Source organism: Orussus abietinus, unplaced genomic scaffold (genome assembly GCF_000612105.2).
Source record: "Orussus abietinus isolate OABI.00-Male unplaced genomic scaffold, Oabi_2.0 scaffold10, whole genome shotgun sequence".
NCBI lineage: Eukaryota > Metazoa > Arthropoda > Insecta > Hymenoptera > Orussidae > Orussus > Orussus abietinus.
In genome coordinates, this window is record NW_019396009.1 from 1434859 (window position 1) to 1451561 (window position 16703).

At 46.8% G+C, this 16703-nt stretch overlaps 1 protein-coding gene across 3 annotated transcripts in view; it reads left to right on the top strand.

The window, feature by feature from the left end:
* Positions 1–16703, top strand: part of LOC105699862 (protein eva-1) — a 115045-nt gene that overhangs the window by 71177 nt on the left and 27165 nt on the right. For 2 of the 3 annotated variants that reach the window (XM_012425243.2, XM_023434388.1), the window contains exons 2-5: positions 2923–3122; positions 8591–8729; positions 12416–12565; positions 13899–14042. In XM_012425243.2, the coding sequence (XP_012280666.1) occupies positions 2923–3122; positions 8591–8729; positions 12416–12565; positions 13899–14042 (633 nt within the window). The remainder of the gene's footprint in view (positions 1–2922; positions 3123–8590; positions 8730–12415; positions 12566–13898; positions 14043–16703) is intronic. The other variant, XM_012425244.2, reaches the window with a different exon arrangement.

Here is a 16703-nt window from a genome sequence, read left to right on the forward strand (position 1 = left end):
GTACTAAGGGGCCATGGGAGGTTTTGTTACACCCCGACTCGCTAAGGGTTAAAAGAGCGTGTTTATATGGGTTTGGCAGGAGACACTGTGCGTTTTAGCCGACCGTGCGCCCCTCACAAAGGGTTATTCGGCTCAACTGAGCGAAACGGTGCACTGGCTAATAGGTCTTATGAGGTCCCACCGCCCACTTTTTCCCCGCCCATTGAAATGCTAATGGTGCTCCGTGGAGCGGGAATTATTGTTTTATAATAATTCACAAAAACTTCTGCGCCGTGCATATCCCTCCTCGATGCGGGAAAAACATGTTGAAAGGAAAAGAAAAAATATTTCATGAATGAAAATTCCAGCGGATATTTTTTTCATTCTTGGCAAAGGGTCGCAAGTGAATTCTGTTTGGGAAGTTCGATCGTTTTTGGAGGTTATGGTGGGTTGATCAATTGTTTGGGGGAAGTTTCATGGTATGGGTTGCGGGATCCCTCGGTCTCCTCCTAGGGACTCGAGGAATCCTTCAGATTTTTCTACCGAAGTCGGCGAAAATCGTAAATATCAGAATTCGATGAAGGGGTTACAGGCGCGTCCCGAATCCCGTCTTCGAATGCGATTTCGGTCGGTCGAGTAAACAGGAAGCTATCCAGACTCCGAGGTGGACTCGGGCCGATCCTTGCAAGACTTTTCCGCGTAAGCGGATCGAACGACATCGTCGAGGACAAGGAGCTCTCCCAAATCGGCACAAGACATCGATTCGCCGAGAACGTCGTCTTTTAGCAAAAAAGTCCCCCTCGAGGCGAGCTCTCGACCTGCCATTCCTGTCGCGCTTAGCGCGACTTCGCGGTAATGGAGCGTCTCCTTTTGCGGGAGAGAAAGGGAGGACGACAGAGATAGAGATGTCTCCGCGGTCGCGGGAGATGACCATAAGTGGTGAAAAAGTCACGTAATGTGGATCACCTTTGGTGACATCCCGGAGAAACGTCTGATTTCTCGCTTGGAATCTTTTTCCCACCCTGAGAAAGAAATATTGAACCAAAGAAATATTTAATTAATTAAAAGAATTCGACTCAAATAAATTGAAATAAATTGGATGCAACGTTTCCTTGGAATTGTGACAATTTATCAGAGTCAGATAATTATTCCTCGAATTAGCAAAACGTTTCCTTGGTTCAATGGATATTTTATCTCGGGGTAAAGGGAGAAAGAAGGACGTAGTTTGCAGAAGAGAGAAATTGTACCACGGGGCGTTACGCATTTTTGTGGCTATTTTTATGGCTACGATTAAGCTCGGTACCCCTGCGGACGTATTTTGAATTTGAACTCGGAATTCATTTTTGTGGCCCATATTCATTTAATTGAACCAGCTTAATAGGTGTAATTTCTGGTAATTGTAACGCCGATATTCGGTTTTAGTCGGCATGGCTATAATTATGCCGTAATTGGAAGTTATTCGGTCGCGGAAAATGTCGAGTCCGTAATTTCGAGGACAAAGAACTCCGTTGTCTTTGGATGCAAATGTAATCGCACTAATTGATACCGGAGTTCTTTACCTCCCGAGTTCGCTTTTCCGTTCGCCGTCCGCTGCGTTTACGCCCAGACCGACGTTTAACGATGCCAATTAAAGTTCGGTAGCAAACAAAGCTTTTCTTTGCCCCGAAGACTTTCCCTGTCGAGCTCCATCCCCTTGATGAGCTTCCCGAACGTGGACTTGCACAAAACCGACCTTCTTCGGGTATTAAACGGAAGAAAAAGGCCTTTGACACGAGATCCGGTCCCTCGTTAAGGTACGACCGTAAAGCAGCTCTTCTAGGACTCTTATCCAGCAATTATACTCGTCTTCGCAACAGTACTCGAGGAACTGCAACAAAGACATTTTCATAATGCACTTTTCTTAACTCATGCCCAAGCAGGCATGTTGACTTTTCTATTATGAGCTGAAGAATGCCCAAGTACGAGCAATGGGAATAAAAGGTACCGATATTAAGTACTCGAAGAGGGATCGTGATTGTCAGGAGAACGATGAATAGCTCAGCCAAAATAAATTGTCAATGGATCACCAATTGACAGATCGAGTGATTTAATTGTCGCGCTATCGAGCCTGCTTTTGAGCGGTTCGGTTCTTCGCCAGCTTGAAATTAATTGATCTTGAATTAATTACATTTAATGGGTCGTTAAAAGGACGTGCAATATTTATTTTTATATTAATATAGATTGCTGTACTTTTCACGAGATTGGTCTTTCGGTATATGACATAAGTTTGATTACTGTCCTCACCCAGACATGATGAATTGTTTCCACGATTAAGATTAATAAATGATCAGCTCGTTCGGTGACGGCAATTCGTGTAACGTAGGTTAGATGGTTCTTTCGTCACAATTCTGTGCTAACATGGTACTGTTTTTATATTTTTCATGTCTTCCCTGGAACGGCAACGGTGGTTCCGAAATTCATCTACTGGTGCTGCGGTGATGGGTAATGGTGACGGTAACGCTAACGCACAATGGTCTTTTAATACATTAAACAATTATTATTTCCTCTACACTGGTTGAAAACGCACATCTCATGCATGCCTCTTCTTTTAAGATAATTTTTACAATGCTTACCAAATTAACTTTTATTGCCTGCGCTCCGGTTTATTAATACAATTTTCATAACCTAATCGGCTCCGACTTTCCCCGACCTTTTTTCCTGTGACAAATTCCCGTACCTTGCCTGTCCCCTCTCGTGGTCTCCCATCTAATTAACAACATTGGCGGTCAACGAAATAATCGCTCCTTCCACCTCGGCCGCAACATATCGCGGGCGCACTAAATCGTCCCCATTAATACGCCGCCATATTGGCGGGGTGCGGAATCATTAATTTCCGAAATCCCGGGAATTGATCGCGTCCTGGTCCTATGGTGCCTGTGTGTAACGAGCCAGCCCTGTTATCAGGTACCCTGAAGACCTTCCAGAGGGCCGCCTGCGACGAGGAGGCGATGACGCTGAAGTGTCCTCCCGGGACCGCCATTTCCGTCACCTTGGCCCACTACGGAAACGCGAATCCCTCCATCTTCAGAAAGTGCATCACTTCGGGTACCAACGCCCTCGACAAGCAGGGAAACGACACCTGTCGATTGACCGACGCCTTGCAGGTACGTCCCACAAAGATCCGGAAAGGAAACCGAGAAAAAACGGCCTTGGTCTTGCATTCGCTCGTTGCGTGAAAGCGGCACCTCTCCTCGAGAGCGCCGCCATTTTGAAATGCCGACGCCTCGACTCGCTGCGGGAATTATTTAAAGAATTCTTTAATATAAAGGAAAGGAGCTCTAGTACCGCGACAAATTAATTTCCGTCTCCTTCCTTACGATGCGAACGTGGATTGCATAGGGCGGGGATGGCTTTGGGACTTTACTGGGAATTATTTCGGAAATTTATATATTGGGCTCCTCGAATTCGGAGCAGGGCCGCGCTCTGTAACAAGTTTTCGGGGCACCTTCTGCGGCCGTCCGGATTCGGCTCACGTTCGAAGCCTGTTATTTTTACGCTCGACGAAATCCCGAGGCCTCGATGGAAGAAGTATTTCCTGCGCTTTGACAAGGTATTGAATTCGGCTCGGAGCCATTCGCAATACCTCCATGGCTTCCGTTTTTCGGGCGTTCCGACATGTCGCGCGCAGACGTAACGGGGGAGGAGAAATTAGTATAAATTAAACGGGTAGAATTTAGAGCGATTCTCTTCTGCATTTTTACGACTCGTTAGGTGGTGAGTGAAACTCGTCCTGGAACCTGCACTTTCAATTGCGTTTTATTCCAATTTTCCGAAAGGCGAGTCTCAAACGTCCGATCTTTTTTATCCGGACGAAACGCGCGCGCAGTCAAAAAGGGGAAATTCGGCGAAAAGTCAATTCGCAATAGACTGGTGCAAATGTCGGTCCATACCCCGGAAGAGACATTACAGGTTCCAGGTGTACATTGCCGCTCAATTGTCAATTTTGTGGCTTGACCATCAAAGCAGAAGCTGCAGGTAGAGTCTATTCGTTTCCTATTCACGGGCGGTCTGGAAATTAATTCGCGATTTTAAATTTTAAAAAGCGATGTTAAATTTCTTTCGGGACAGAAAGGACGAAAGATGAGCCTAGGAAAGAGATTTTCATTTCTCTAACGTCCTTGTAGATTATTCTGATTTCCTTCGTTCTTTTCCCCTTTTTTAACGAGACTGGCTCCTTCGTCGAATAATGGCAGTCCTTCCGGGTGGTTCTCATTATCCAGGATCCAAGGATTGACGAGTCGTTAGCTCTTGTAATTATTTCCTGGTTCGCGACTTGGACCTTCACGGGCGATATCCGTTATCTTTTAAATTGGACGTCCTGTGAGTGTTCGTTTTTTAGAACGTCATTTTTGCGGACGTTAAATTATATTTTAATGAAATCGTTACGTCAATGGACGCGTGAATACTTTTTCTGGCATGCAGGTATTGTAGGTGATCCTTTCTACGGTGGTAATTACTTTGACGATGGATCTCTCACGGTACCGAGCCAATTGTAATTGTCGAGAGTGTCCCCCGTAGGTTTTTCTTTTCAAGGCGGAAGAAAGTCCTTCCTCGGAAGAAAGTCGAGTGATTGCCGGGCAAACTCATTTCGCCAGCAGTGTCCTGCGGAGAAGGACTGCATCCTGTCGTTCCAGGATCGCCCAGTATTCGGGTATGTCGCTATCGGGATTTCCTACGTCCTCCGGTGTCGTAAAAAATGACCATGCTGCTCCATTGCCAGAATTTCTCCCTTTGATCCAGCCGAAAAAATCGGAACTAGGTTTACTCTGATTTTCCACAGACCCATGGAAATTACCATCCACACAGCTGCCAATTGCATTAAAATTAATATGCTCAGAACCTGCTCAAAAAGATCTATGAAATTTTCCTGAATTATCAAAGATCTCAGAAGATGGACACGCTGAAATTATGTAGTTTCATCCTGGAAGGGTGCTTTTTATATCGCTCACGTCATTTTCCTCAGGCGTGTAGATTCTTCAAAGTCGCTTTTCGTAACAAAAATCGAACGACTCTCGGCTCCTCGAATTTTATAACCCGAATGGCCTCTTCTTCATCCTGAAGAAAGAGGTCATTAACGCTGCAAGAGGGCACTCTTTAAAGCTTGACAGTCAGGGAGGCAGATTATGTTCCCTCGTGAGGGAAAAAACGGTCAGGAGGTCCTGGAAACCTCGAAGGGGATCCTCGGGGCTTCTTTGGGACAAAGTCCCGGCCTGGATGCTGCGGAGCGTCCATCCTTCGGGACTCCTCGCCGATAATAAATCGGCGAAGGGCCACAATGGAAACCTCGAAGGCAAGGTGGTCGTATCGTGGTTCGTGTATCGATTTCATATTTCACGTTTGGTCGCACGAGAAAGAGCTATTGTGCCGGACTCTCTCTTAGTCGTGGCCGGAAGCTAAGATGGAGTAGGTCACCCTTTCATTTCGCCCCCTCGATTTTCCCCTTTTCTCCCCTAATCTGCGAGCAACGCAGCGGGAAATATTTTTGCTTCGATGTATCGGAGTATCCAAGCGCGTTTCTTCCGATATTAGAAAATCCAGCGTCTAATCCTACATGAATTTTAATTTTATTTCATGGTGTGCTCATCTCATCTGGCGAACTAATAATGCAATGATCCCTAAAAAAAAGAGTTCCGGAATGAAAACGTTAGTTTCGAAGGATTTCCACCTCGTGTGAAATAAAATTGTGTTTTATATATTTATTCGGTATTATATTGATTTCCTACGATTCCTCTTCTTCGGGGAGTTCGAAATCTCGGATTATTTACCACTCCTGGGAGTCACCCCTTTTTCTTCGATATGTCTTCGATTTAACGAGGGCGTCGAAAGTTTCCTGCAAACTTCCTCTCCTGGGGTACATAAAGAGAGTAGGTGGTTATAAATATGTGTTTGCTTATACACTACTTCATGGTCTCATTTGTCACGTACTTCCGGAAGCTCCCCCGTGAAACGCCATCCTCGGCATACTAAATCTCCCGGCACGTCGTCCGCCACCTCTTTCGGAACTTTCCTTCCACCCTCTCTTCGAGGTGCCGCCCCGAAGTTGAGTTTAGCGAGTGGTAACGATTTCCGCCGATTCCAGGCCACTCGAAATTATGCGAACCCGATAACCTGGGCGGCCGAAAAGTCTCTTCCGATGCGATATCGGAGCGCAGCTCCCGAGAGACCGGAAGATCGACTTCGATAAATCGCCCCGAGGATACCCCTTCCGGTCCCTTCGCACCCCGGGGGTTGATTTCGTCGGAAAAGAGCACTCGTACGTGCCGGCTCTCGTTTAAATCCCGCATTCGTTTTCACCCTTCCGTTCGCCTTCCGCCGCAGGAAAAAACCGATCGCACGTCCGCTTCCGGCGGTGCGGCTGATAGATCGATTCCGAGTAATTAAGTTAAGAGGATCCGATCTCCTTTCCACGGCTGTTGGGAAAAGGTTGCCTCCTTTTTCCGCGACCAGAATGGCTGTTCTCCGTCGGCTGATTTTACTTCCTGGGCTGCTTCTCCCTTTCCGCAATTTCTTTAATGACTCTTTACACCCTTTCTTAATTTCAGAACTTGTCAAATTGAGCTCTTCTTCTCTTTACTTGGTCTCCTAGGAAAAGGGGTGAAATTTCTTCCATTGGTAAGTTTTTATCACGAGGGTACAGGATGTGTTCGGCTTTAATCTCGTTTTGGAGATGTAAGGACGTCATTCGAGCCTGGGGATTGTTAAGACCTTATTTCTCGCCGATGATGACTTTGAACTTAAGGTAGGATTTATTCATAGCTTCGATACATTCTTTTAACAGTCATTATTTATGATTGGGTGTCTCCTGGCGTCGCCGTCTTTACGACGTCAAGCTTTATGAGATGCAGTAACTGGACCGCGATCGTAATGCATCTCGGCGCTCTGCATCGACTTCTGCAAACTGCATCTGCGACGTCAAATTTATTGTTGATTTTTAAATACGGTAATGAAATCTTTATCAGATCAGGGATTTCGAGAATACGGTGCTGGTCCTTTGTCCGATCTCCTAAAGCGTCCTTTGCTCGAAGGATATCCTGACATAGCACCTACACGAGCTTCCTTTACGACCTGCGAGGACTTCTCTCGGTCTTCCAGTTCTCTTCTATAGGATCCCGGAAATTGCGCCTCCTGCAGCCAGTCTCCTCCGCCGGTGATCTCAATTTTTTAAAGTGCTCCCGAACTCACCTCAGATACTTTATCCCAGTTATCCAATAAGGATATCTTCCCTGGAAGTGACGTGGAAATTTCCTTCCCGTTCGTAGAGGCCTCCGCTCCATGGACGCTGCCCTATCGAGCCTGAATACTTCCGACATTGCGATAGGACTTTATTGCAAAAACACTAAAAAATGTAAAGAGTAAATGAAATGAAATTAACAGATATACAAGAATTATAGGCGAGCCATGTTATCACCCCGCGATTTACCGATTCATGTCGAGGATCCCTCCCCGGGTTTTTGTTTAATCATTAAAAATAATTGAAAGCGATCTCGAAGGCTTCTCATCTTCGTCCTTGCTCAAACATTTACACAAGCCCTTTCGTATGACCTCGTCACCCTTAAGGGTACATAAACTAAAGGAACGACCCGCCCGTTAAGTCTGCATTACGGCAAGTACATTTACCGAGATGGTACTTTTTTTTCCCCTCCCATTTTTTAAATTTCTAATTTCCTCATTATTTCCAATTACATTCCCAGGCTTTTTTTTTTTTGGAAAAACTGAACGGCCTCTGTAAAAACGAGGTATTCACGTCATTTCCGAGGGAAAGTTCGGTCGACTCGGAAATTCAACCACCGGCCACGAGGAATTCAGTCCGTCGTGATTCCCCGGCAAGAATTCCCGGAATGTTTGCTAGCCGTATTGCCGTGAATTTTCCAACGATATTGGCTCGTTAGATTTTCGTCGGTACGTCGGAAAACGTCATCGAGCAAACGAGTCCGAACATATCGTGCACTTTCCACTTGCGCCGTAAAAAGCTCACCGCAAACTTTCCGAAGAAGCATCGAGGTCGCGGAATGCCGAGGAATTCGAAGAGATCTTCGTTTTGCTTTCTTCTTCGGGCTTGCAGCCATTTGTTGAAAATAAACACCGAGCTATTTCCAGCCTGGAGGTCCTCCGAGAATATTTCCTTCCGCGTTTGTCGTCCGTCGTCCCTCGACCATTTGCATATCACATTCCGTAAAGACGCGAAATTCCGTTTGAATTTTATGTCAACCCCTAACTGCAAATCCGCGGATAATCCAACATCTCATTAGTATGATTTTCCTAAAAGTTTCAGATTTTCAGAATTTTTTCTTACCAAATGAAATATTAAAAATAGGTTTGATAAGAATCAGTGTATTTTTTATTCCTGGAGTTAGCGAGTCGGAGGAGGAATAATCGAAGGACCCAAGGGAAAGGTGTCGGGTTGGTGCATATCCAGGACACCCCGGAGTGGCTCGTCCTCCTGGCAACCCTTGCCTTTCCGCATCCCTTGGTTCGCCACCCCAGGGCTTTCCCCGCGATCGGCTCCTTTCTCGTGGGTCCTTCCACTTGGAAAACACGGCGAAGCGAGCGGGTGGTCTGAATGACGTGGTAGTATGCACTGTTGCAGGCCGTCGTCGAAGTGTGCCAGAAGAAACGGCAGTGCAAGTTCAACACCAACCCCCGGACCTTTAAGGTCGACCCGTGCCCAGGACTGTCGAAGTACGCCGAGGTGGCTTATCAGTGCCGTCCGTGTAAGTACATTCATTATTATACCTAAATTTCCCCAACGCCATGTTAAAATACGTCATTAAAATTCTTTATTAAAATACGTTATTAAAATTCCTTATTAAAATACGTTATTAAATCTTCATATACAGTGGCCCTTTCATTTCACCACTGACGACGGTAAAGCACTATCGATCTTCTGCACCACGTATGCAATTTTTATACGGAGAGAAATTCTACTTAGTAAACGTTCATCTTCCATTTTATCTGGAATTTCATTCGAGTTTCATCTTAGGGTCGGATATTCTTAGTGGCGTGATAAGGGGCCGAAGAGGGGGAGGAAAGTCCGGCAAACAAACGAGAGGTGGGCAACGTGTCAGGTGAAATTTGCATGGGGCTTGCAACAGCCGCCGGGTACGGCGGTGAATGACTTTTTCACGCGGCCGTGGAGCGAGGAATTGCGGAAAACCGGCGAAAAGCCGTTGTCGCGAGTGCGCCCGGTTTTCCTCCCTTTTTTCCATCCCCGAAACGCACTTGGCGATTCCGCCGGCAGTGGGGAACGGTGAATAAACGACTGACCGCATAACAGTGCTAATTGAAAACCCAGAATAACGCCGTTTTGACCCTGTCGATACGTGAGGGGCATTTCGATACCCGACCGGCCATATTTACGGGGGTAGATACAATTACGAATTTTTTTTTTCTCATGCCTGTAGATCCAATTACAATTTTTTTTCTCTCTTCATATTCAAACTTCCCGCCACGAAAGGGAGGATTAAATTATCAGAGGTCCAACGGAGGCGAGTAAGCGAAACTAATTTTGCGGAGAGGTTCCTTTAGTCGGGAGGTGAAATGACGGATGACTTTTTGCTCCCCGGAACCGCATAGAAGACGCAGAGAAAATCGTCGGTGAAAAGCCGCCCTCGCGGTTTTTCCCACTTTCCGCGCTCTTGCCGATTCCGCTGCGGCCGCTGGCTGGCGGTGAATAAACGAGTGACGATATAACGTTGCTAATTGAAAACCCAACGGCGGCGTTTCTCCGCGCGGTCGTTCTTGTGGCCCGGAACGTTTTTGCACGTGTGCTGCCCGTCCGCAATGCAATTAAATAATGTAAACGGCGAGGCATTAATTGGCCACGCATGCTTCCAGCTGCCGCAATCGCGAAATTGCATGCGGATTCGGATCGAACTTTCGTTTCGATTGTTTGGATGCTCGGCCTTAATCGAGGCACCTCCGCAGAATTCAGATGCACCTGCGAATATAAATATTTGCGGAAACCGCGCGGTCTATTCTTCATGGAGAGAAATTACCATTGCTTTAAAACGTCGTTTCCCTAACCGAGACCAAACAAGAACTTCATCGGACATTCATTAAGCTGTTTCTATTAATTCCTTTGATTTGTATGAATTTATTTTCTCGCATTTTCTGGATGAATTTTCGATACGGAGTGAAATTTCTGCAGAATTTCGGAAATCCCATTGCACCGGCTTTTCTCGTGGAAATCGAAACAGGAAAACAGGGATTCTTTCCGCTCGCAGGCTGTCGGAAAATGCACTTGCAGGTGCAGGGCGTCATGCATACGTATTAGCCGCGCCACACCTCGTGGGAGTTATCCTCGCATAACAGCTGATCATTTAATTTCGCATACAGTGAGCATCGGCCCGGAAAATGCGAGCGGCGCAGCTGCAATTTTTCCGTCGGTCTGTATTTAGGTGTTTACGAGAGAGAGGGAAAAAATAAGCGAGACACCTGAAAGCAGTAATTCACATCCTCGCGACGAGATAGACATTCCGAATAATTTATTTCTCACTTTTTCGGTGTTTTTATACAATCGAAAAGTAACGCGTGAAATCTGAGGGAATGCAAATGTGGCGGCGAAATTTCCCGGTGACGTATAGGTCGGTACTGTTGGTCATACACCCTCGTTACTCACTATTTATACGTTAGACTTGCCGCACATGCGAGTCTACGGGTGACAAATGAAATTTGCGGACCGTCGGCTGCTTTTGGCACCTAACCTCACCTGTAGTGTGCGCAATTGTCACTCCAAACTGTTACACGTGGACATCCAGTGGTCGCGGCCAGATATACCCCATCTTGTTTAATCACTGATCCAAATTACCGGAAACTGTATCGGATGTCCTGCGCGCGTCCGTGCCGGATGTAAGCAGACCGATCTGGCTGGGAAAATTCGGCGACACGTTTCCTACGGACACATCGAGGTTCGTTAATTAAATTTATTCACTTCGTCGGTGGAAACGTAGATAACAAAATTTTGTATTAATCCAGTCGATCCATTCGAGTGGTTTTTGGGAAAGTCGCAAGAATTGTCACGTCGGAATTTCTTTCGAGGGTCGACCCGACGTCTCGTCTCAGAATTTTTCTCCCCTTTTTCCCCCGGCCTCGCTATACATTTGCGGTTCAATTTCCTTTTTTCCCACCCCCTACGTGAACAGCTCGCACTTCCGTCACTTGCATGTGCACCGGGTTCGGACAAACAACTTCCAGATTTATGGTCCTGGCCGTTCCCGAGTCCTGTATAAATCCCATGGCCCCCAAAGGCAGTAAAGTTGAGAAGCAGCCTCCCCGTAAATCTCTTGGTTCGATAAACAAGGACATACTACTTTGTCTCGACCTAAAGGGCGGTTTTTACGCGCGTTGTCTCTTTACACGATTTGTGATAACCTATCCGGGGATCGCGAGTATCGGGCATCACCGTTCATCTAAATTTCCGGATCCTTTTGAAAAATGATAAAAATCACTGCGTATCTAAATTTACCTCCAGGTGCATTTGGTAATTAATTTCTCAGTTACTTCTTAAGAATTAAAAAATTCACTTCTTTGGAAGTGCATAAAAATTATCGCGATATTATGTACCGGGTCAAAGACGCGGTCTTGACGGAATTGCACCACCGAAAGGCGAAGGGGTGTATTCTTAATAGGGAACTAAGAGCATAACGTGTTAATGAAAACGCCACGTAATAGTTTTATAATGCGAGCAGCAGTTAGACGACCCAAATTGCGTCGTTACGAGTAAAGTGGAAATTTCAGCCCTGTCTGACCAAGCTCTAAGTGCCGGTTGCTGCATCCAACTGCATGTTTCACCGCCACCTTTTGTGCCGAAACGAGCATTGCGTTATCGTCGGCGTTTCAGGAAAATGCACAATTGAACGAACTCTTGTCTCCGAATCGACTTAATAAGTGTCCTTATTTGCCGGTGCTCGCGGAATTAAATCAGGCAATTAGCCTGCCGGCAAATAGAATTTCAATTGCGACATGATCCGCGTATCTGACTGGTTTATCGGGAATAATAGTTTGGGGACAACTCCATTAAGCGGGAACTTGGGAACTCGCGATTCGCCAGGAATTAAGCTATTAGCGATGCGACGTAGCACCTCCAGGAATTTCCCGAGTTGCAAAACATCGACACGCGAAGCTTCACTGTCGGCGACAGAAGGGAACATCCTTCGTCGACCTCGTGCAAGAAATCTTCGACCTCGTGCTCCATTATCGACTACATCGACCCTGGAAAAAACCTAGGCGGGACAATTTTATTATAATTACTAATCTTAATTTGAGCAAAATTTACGGGGACATCCTTCGTAGGCCCCAGGACGTCTTTGGCAATTTTTCCCCTTACCAGTTAATTATGCTTCTGTAGAAAAATCTGCCGAAGATAATTTTGGTTCATTAAAGGCATTTTTAATTTCAGACGAGTTTAGGAGCAAGGTAGCCTGCGAGAACGACAATATCAACCTGGTGTGCAACCCCTTGTACAGAGTGGCCATTTACAGTGCAGCTTATGGCAGGACAAAGTTCGAATCTGTGCAGTGCCCTCAACCCCGAGGGGTTGAAGAAGAGAGTAAGTAGACGGAACTACTTCAGGTTCCCATTTTTATCTCCCGGTGTACCTCGGTGGAACATTTATTTTCAATTTTTTATCCTTCATTCCCCGGCTGTAACTCTTCGTGACGACCCCGTGCCATTAACCTGGTTTAGTTCTGCCCTAATTTACGGAATTGATCAAATTCATCCGAGTGAACAGTAGGATGCAAGGAGGATAGGAGAAGCCGGGTTGGGAAGGATACGAAGAGGAGAGAGAATGGAAAATAAATTATTTTGGAAGTACAAATACATCTGAGTTACCGCGGACTTTTCCACTTCCAGTTCGCTTCTTGTTTGGATCTTGAAACACGGAGGACGCAGTTTGCGATACGATTTTCACTCCGACGAAAACTGAAATGCCCAGGTTCTCCTCGGAATACTTTTCGAGGTGGTTGGTCGCATCTTTGGATTTTCTATTTCGTCTCGCGACTGCAGCTTCCGAATTTCTCGCCCCAGAAGTGAGAACTTCAACCGATAAGAGGGTTCCGTGGAGATGGATTCCGAGTTTAAAGAGATTTATTTACGATCCCCCAGAGCTGCGATCCACAAAAGTTGAGGCTCTTCCATCGGCCTCGAGTGTAGTACCTGTCGATAAGAGGGAGATCAAAGAGAAGTTCCAAAATTAATCGAAGAAATCCGCGGTGCCATTTCTCGATAGAGTTTGGATAGCGAGGGTTACCAAAAAGGGGGGAAAAAAAATTCAAAGGCGGTCATGTTAACGATAATCACTCTTCGGGATGCATGGATTTAGGTATCTTCGCATTTAAATCGGACACAATTGGTACCTACTCGATGTCCTCTCGAAATTGTCGAGACTCTCCGAAGTGTCCCTCTATTCCGGAGAGAACCACTCTCCAGGAGGGTGAATCTCGGTCCCCGGTTCCTCGAGGAATAAATCTCCTTCTTACCAGGGAGGGGGTCATTGTCCGGCGGGCTGGTGAGTCCGGTCGGAAGGGTTAAACTACACCCTTAACGGGTGCTTTACGATATAGGGCGATTCTTCGCTCTGCTGGGCACTCCTGGAACTCCGTCACGACGAATTGGACGCCTCGAGTATCTCTGAACATAATGGTGGTGCTCGTTTTCGATCTTCGTTTCGCAGTCTCAAAAAGGCAATTCCATGTTGCATGCACGTCCGATTTTGATTACATGCAAACGCTGAGTGGTACCTCTATATGCCACGAAAACAAAGACCTATGTCTACGGTACAAAGGAATTAATTTCTCCCGTTCAGAAGATTAAGTTTCCGGAAAATATAAAAATAATTTTAAATCATCGATCGGTAATTAATTCGTTGCAACGATTCACAGCCTGCCTGGCGAGCCATGCAACGGAGACGATGATGCAAAAGTGCCATGGTCAGCGAAAGTGCACAGTGGTGGCGAACGGCACCACCTTCCAAAACACTTGTGGACCCCACAGCAAGGCGTATCTCAAGGTGGTTTACACCTGCGGTAAGTTAGCATCTTTTCCTACCTTTTTGCTCCAGGGCACGTGTCCCCGTTCCCAGGTCGTTTGGGAGAGACAAAGTTCGTTTGCACCTCTTCAGGGTGAAGTTCGTCGACGAGGGTGTCCGGGCTAGATAGGTCACTGGTTTGTAGGTAATGGGTCTGCCAGGAATAATGGGCAGGGATCTCCTAATGAAACGCGGGATCTCTATTAGTTCGATTCTCCCGTGCTGACTGGGTTTGCGAGCTGATTGCCGGCAGGCTTAAACTTCCCCTGATGACCAGGATGATGGAAATTACCATTTCCCAGTCAGGTCAGTCAGGAGGTCTCCGAAGTTCGGGGTTGAGAAACCAGTACAGCGAAACTTCTACAGGCCTTAGGTCTCGATGAAATTCCAGCTTTGATTTTCAGCTTAGGGAAACGATCGACCATGGTTTTTCGACCGGAAGGCGAAGCTTTGAAAATTCTGAAAATAGAAGCGGAGGGTTCCGGCGACTTCCCCGTGGGTTCGGACCCTGAAGACCTTCCCCTGGACGAAGGGGGACGGGAACGAATACCATTTCCGGGCTGAAAACGGCGCCGCAAAGCTGCGGCCCATGGACCCCATTAAGCTCCCGATAATGGAGTACTGACCCATGGCAATGATCCGATGAACTCGAAGGGTGTAATTGTGACCGCAGGATTTCCATCTATCCCGATATCCAGCAAATTCGGCAGTTTCCACTTTCCACTCGGAAAAAGCCAAAGCTCTGGAATATATCTACCCTCGATCTTAATCAAAGCCTCGAAGAAGCAAGCTTTTCCCCGGATCTCGGTAATTACCAAAGCCAGACAGTTGTCCGCGAATCCCCGGCAGTGCGAAAAAATCACACAGTTAGGGGTTGCACTTTGTTATTCTCATTTTCCTACCCCCTCCAATTATGCTAAATACTTAGTAAATAACACGCAAAGAGCGCGCGGCATGTCGCGCTTCGTTACCTCGGAATGGGAGGAAAACAAGGTACGAGGTTTCCCTCTCTCTTTGCGGTAACGAAGCTCGGAGGGGTACGTCGTTTCTTCCGATTCTCGCATATTTTATTTCCCCCGACAGCATTAAGCGACTTAATCAAATCCCGGCACTTTTTAATCAAAATTCAAGCACCTCGGTGGAACTGGGATTTAAAGGGCTGGAAATTGATTCGTAATTTTTCTCTCCACTATTTGTGAAAATTAAACAACCCCCAGAGTGGGTATTAATATAATCAGTATAAAATTAAAAAAAATAAGTTTTAGTAACTCTAGGACGGGAAAGTGTTAGAGATGGAACTTTGCATCGGGAACATCGGGCCAAGGCGTCTCTTGGTCGATCGAGCCCCGTTTTCGGCTGGTTCCATTTTGATGAAAAACCAACCCCGTCGTTCCCCATTTGCGAGGGTGTCTTGGAGTCGGCCTGTTGGAGATATTCCCGTATATCGAGCCCCGCAGCCGGCCAATATCCGGCAGAATTCTCGCCAGGAAAGCCGTTCGTCCCGGCCCGACCTAGTTCGGCATCTCGCCAAGATTGTTTGCGTTTTCTAACGAGATTCCCTCAATTCGGCAGACCCGGGGGGGCGATGTTCGTTTCCCTCTACGTGCCGGAACCCTTCAAGAAGATGTTCACCAAGACGGATTCGCGGTTACCTAGGAGTTCGTAGTTCGCAGTTTCCCGGTTTGACGAGGGGAGTAGCCGAGGACAGAAAGACCCGGGCGACGAGCTGCGAGAACGAAAACCGCGAAAAAGTTCCGGCAGCTTTCGGCCCCCCGGCTGAAACTTTACGAATATGCCCGGAAACCGAGTGCACGGCTCTTTGCCGGAAGTTAATAATAATAGAAGCCCTCCCTCTTATTCCGGAAGGGGACCGACGGCGGTCGAACTCGACGCCTCGAGGCTCCCCCGAAAACTCCGACCTGAGCTTCGCTCTCTGGAATAATACGCGGTTAAAATTATATATCACGTATGGACAACTAAAAAAAAAAAAAAACAATCAACAAAGGTAATTAGGATGTTCCTGGGAGCTTTATGAATTTAATGTTATTTTTTTCTGACTGATATTTCCGAGGGGAACCCGCGGCTTCTCATAACCTCGATTACCCGCGCGAGCTGCAGCTGTCTCCGTGGAAACTCATAACTACGATGCACCCTCCCTCTCGAAATGTATGCACTCATTGCCCGAGAGGAATGTCGAGTCGGAGCCAACATAAGCACGAGCCAAAAGTTCCCACCTACCCAATGCCAGTCATGATAACGACACCCGCCGAGAGTTCATTCAGACAGCACCGGCTTGGAACGAGGAAAAGAGAAGCTCATCCCGACCTGGTGGGACTTTTTACGGCCAAATTTCGTCCGAGGTGTCCAAAAGTCAGAGTGTACTCTTTATGATTGTACTTCTGCTCGGAATGGGAAGGCTAATCACACGTTCCCCCGCAATCGCGTTTTTGGAACGGACTCCGTCGAGCCGTAATTTTCGTTTTTTCCTCCTGTCAAAAGTGCGAAGATGTAGAAGAGTAAAAGATGGTCCATGGATCGGAATCTGATTTCCTGGATTCCCGAGTTTTGAAGCCGAGCGACCACCAAATCCTTCCCTGGAAACCCATTCATCCCCTCGTCCAGCATCCAGTCGCGACTCGAGATGACTTAATCCCATTTC